General features: G+C 43.2%; 1 protein-coding gene across 1 annotated transcript; it reads left to right on the plus strand.

The window, feature by feature from the left end:
- The first annotated feature begins 1,113 nt into the window (after positions 1-1,113).
- On the plus strand, positions 1,114-2,112 carry LOC115140600 (transcriptional and immune response regulator-like). The gene has a single exon (XM_029678950.1). The coding sequence runs from the start codon at positions 1,231-1,233 to the stop codon at positions 1,534-1,536; it is 306 nt and encodes a 101-aa protein (XP_029534810.1). The 5' UTR covers positions 1,114-1,230; the 3' UTR covers positions 1,537-2,112.
- Positions 2,113-3,874: the final 1,762 nt, after the last annotated feature.

Here is a 3,874-nt window from a genome sequence, read left to right on the forward strand (position 1 = left end):
GGATGCCTTTATTAAAGCTGATCAAGGTTTAATTTGGATATCTCCAGGAATGGATAGTGAATTGTAAGAGGATTATTACTCACTGTAGAAACAATTTGCCAACTCCTATAGCAAGTAACTTCAGAAAAACTGCATAGACTTTTACTCTTCATTTAAAGTGAGACTGTCAGATCTCAAGGAGATGTGGGTGTAGAGTCAGGCGCAGGAGAACCGAGTTCCAAAGAAAGGGCGTTTGATTTTCACAAGCTCAAAAGAAAACCAACAGGACTCAGGCCTACAGTAAAATACACTGGATAAATCCCCCACTCAGACACAGTCCAGGGAAACTCCCTGTAGAACATGAGCTAAATAAAATGCACCCCAACCTCACTGACAGTTCAAAACCCCAAAGGAAATGTGGAATTAAATAACCCCCCTAATTAACCAAAGTGAAACCAGGTGATACACAAAACAGACATAACCAACAGAAAAGGAAAAGGGATTGGTGGCAGCTAGTATGCCGGCGACGACGGCCGCCAAGCGCCGCCCGAACAGGAAGAGGAGCCACCTTCGGTGGAAGTCGTGACAGAGACAGAGATATGAGAAGTGTGGGTTGAAAATGAAAAGACAATGAAGAAACAAGTGGGCCTAAACTACGGTCCTACTCAACCAAAACACACTATCTCATCTAAACAGGGACTCTTGAACTATTGTCAACAGGATATGATGCTTTTTTTAGACATAGACGGAAATAATTATTTACGTTATTCTGTACTATAATGACTCAACTAGCTACAGTGTGTGGCAATTGAGATCGAAATTCCTTTACATGTCTTTTGTGGGAACAGATATATGTTTACATGATATGTTAACATGTATTTACTGAACTTGTGACAACTGCCTTCTCAATACACAGTAGATATGGGCTACAGAACATTTGCACTCATCCTGCACCTCAGTAGGCTCTGCCTCTGCTGGATCATACATAATTACTGTTTCAGTCGGTTTGATGTGCGCACAGCAACAGTGCAGAGGCGTTCCCTGCAGGAGGGAAGCACCAGCAGTGATGTCACTTCTGTAACTGGGGCTTGACAGCATGAGCGTCCCTAACAGCCCTTTAAATATCGCAGGCGGCGCTCACAGTGCTCACTCACTCCAATCCCTAGCGCATGAGCGAGTAGTGTTCCCTCTCCCTCATACAACCCCAGTCAAAGAAGTTGCTGGACCAGCTAAAAAGAGAGAGCCAACAAGATGTCTAACTACGTTGTATCCTCCGACTCTCGCCGTGTCAGTCCATCGGTCCACGGGAACAAATTCGACACGGCGCACCGCAAGAAGGCCGTTCCCAACATATTCGAGAATGTCAACCAGGACGCACTGATGAGGCTGTTCCAGAAAACGGGGGACATGAAAGCGGAGGAGAGGGTGAGGAGCATCTTCTCCTTCACCCAAGATCCAGCGGAGACGGCCAAAGCCCTGATGGCGCTCAAGCAGCGAAAGAAGGACAAGTTCCTCCAGATTGTAGGCATGGTTCGCCACATGCTGAAACTGCGTTGAACATTCTCTTCTCGGCTCTACTGAACGAGTTGAATTGAAGTGCACTAGAATGACGCTGTGGTGGTTGGGCAGGTGACACCGAACTGTCACCTGGCAAGGAGAAGGAGAAGCAACGTCCTGGAATGGAGGAAGCCTAAATTCAAACCACTGTCTTCGAAGACAACAAAGTGTGACTATTCCACGAAGATGCGCTCCATGCGTAATAGCGGCATGCACTGGTTCGTATGGATACATCGTGCTGGATGAAGAAAGGAGAGAATGGGAATACTGGGGGCTGTTGTCCCGAACAAAGAAACAGGGAGACATGACGCTCTCCCTGACTGACTATGCATTCTGTTGAATGCTCGGCTGTCAATGTGCACCTCATAGGTTCCTATTTGCTGGTGAATAATAACTGTAAAAAGATAAACTGCCTGAAAATGCCTGTTCCTGTGAAAACACATGCCTTGTCTCTGTATCATTTTAACTTTGTGATACCACCAATTTATTTGTCAAAACATTTTATAGGACCATGATGACATGCATTTATGAAATGTCCTTTTGCAATTTCTTTAATAAATTATTTATGAAATATAACTTCTATTATCTTTGCTTTCATTTAGAATGACTGTTTGATATTGTTTGATACAAACTCTGAATGATCTCTGATAGGTATCTTTTCAGGTTAGATTGTAAATACACTGTCTTTTTTAGTATTATTATTTTAATATGGGCTTCATCTCTAATTCCAAAATGACACCTTTATACACTATTATAGATCCATTTTAGTTGTTTGAAGGGAGATATTCATGGAGAGGGGTGCTTAGCACTTTAAAACTGCACACAGTTGTCTTGAAATGGGTTAACACAGTGTAGCGTAAACGTCAGTGTGGCCCCTCTTCACCTGCAACCAGCCTTACATCATTTATGGCCTCTCCAATGTCTCTTTTTTAAAATTTAACCTTTATATAATTTGGCAAGTCAGTTAAGAACACATTCTTATTTACAATGATGGCCTACACCAGCCAAGCCCTAACCTGGACGACGCTGGGCCAATTGTGCACCGCCCTATGGGACTCCGAATCACAGCCGGTTGTGATACAGACTGGATTTGAACCTGGATGTCTGTAGCACTGAGATAGCACTGAGTGCCTTAGACTGCGGCGCCACTCAGGAGCCCATAGATCCCAATGCAAACAGAGCAAGAAGGAGTCTATCTTTTCATTACCATAAAATTATAATTATGATATCATTATTCGTTATCATATCAAATTATAAGTATTCATATTCATATTCATCATAAGAATATGATATAATAGCAAATGACAATGAATAAATGTCAAGTCATGTATTCTAGGAACTATAGCTAATTTCTCAGAAATTCTCTCATGATTTCACTTTCTCTCTGTCAATGTTGAAATAAAGGTGTTTCGGGGGGGGGGGGGTAAAGTTACACATGGCTTGATGTGGATAACCTTTATCAGGTTTCCCTCATGGGGCTTCCTCCAGACCAGTGCAAACCAGTTCTGCTGGGGAGGTTTTCTGCAGTGCACAGCAGTGTTTGTGTAAGGTGTATCTCAACATCCCCACTCTGCAGATAAGAGCTTGTTTAAGTAGTATTACAGGGTTTAGGCCTGCTGCATTAGAGGTTATACAACACAATGCCTTTAACTGTCTCTCATCAGACAGAACAGGAGACATGGTGTCAATATCACCTATTAAAATGTTATAATAACAGATTCCATATTTTCACACAGTGTTTGGGTTTTTATCAGGTCTGTACTTTTGGTCAGGGTTTTGCTATGGGTTGGCTTAGCTGGAGCCAAGGGGATCAGCGAGTGGATGTCTGCTAATCTCATTGCTTTGATAGTCTCTCTCCCGGCTCAAACCAGTTCTGAGGCTAAGGGATGCATCACCTGACATCTGACTGTACCTGGCCTCTGCATGTGCCGCCCTCCTGCCGCAGTGGGAACCGTAGACACAGGAAACCCTAGCCTGCGGGTGGAGATTTCTCAGGTGAATATCCACATTTTTCAGGCATGCTGGCGCTAAGTCGTCATAAAACACCTCTCTCTCAGTCTCTCACTCTCTTTCTGTCACCCTCACACAAATGCACAGACGTAGCTGCTGTTAAAAACTGTGAAGATCAAAGACAACGTTTTGTTCCATAAACACAATAAAAAGGAAACTGTCCACCCCTGTTTCAAACAAAGTGTCTGACATTATTGGTATAGATTTAGATTTAGAGTCCATTTTTAGGGTTTTTGCACAACTAGTTGTTCCAGTTCGGTTGCTCTGTGTATCATCTCGCAGAGGACAGCATTGATTTCCCTCTTTTCCTTTTAAGGCTACCCAATTG

This window comes from Oncorhynchus nerka, linkage group LG13, assembly GCF_034236695.1.
Source record: "Oncorhynchus nerka isolate Pitt River linkage group LG13, Oner_Uvic_2.0, whole genome shotgun sequence".
In the NCBI taxonomy this organism is placed as follows: Eukaryota; Metazoa; Chordata; class Actinopteri; order Salmoniformes; family Salmonidae; genus Oncorhynchus; species Oncorhynchus nerka.

Bases quoted from the DNA above. Each gene is read 5' to 3' on its own strand.
- LOC115140600 (XM_029678950.1), top strand. From the start codon at position 1,231: ATGTCTAACTACGTTGTATCCTCCGACTCTCGCCGTGTCAGTCCATCG.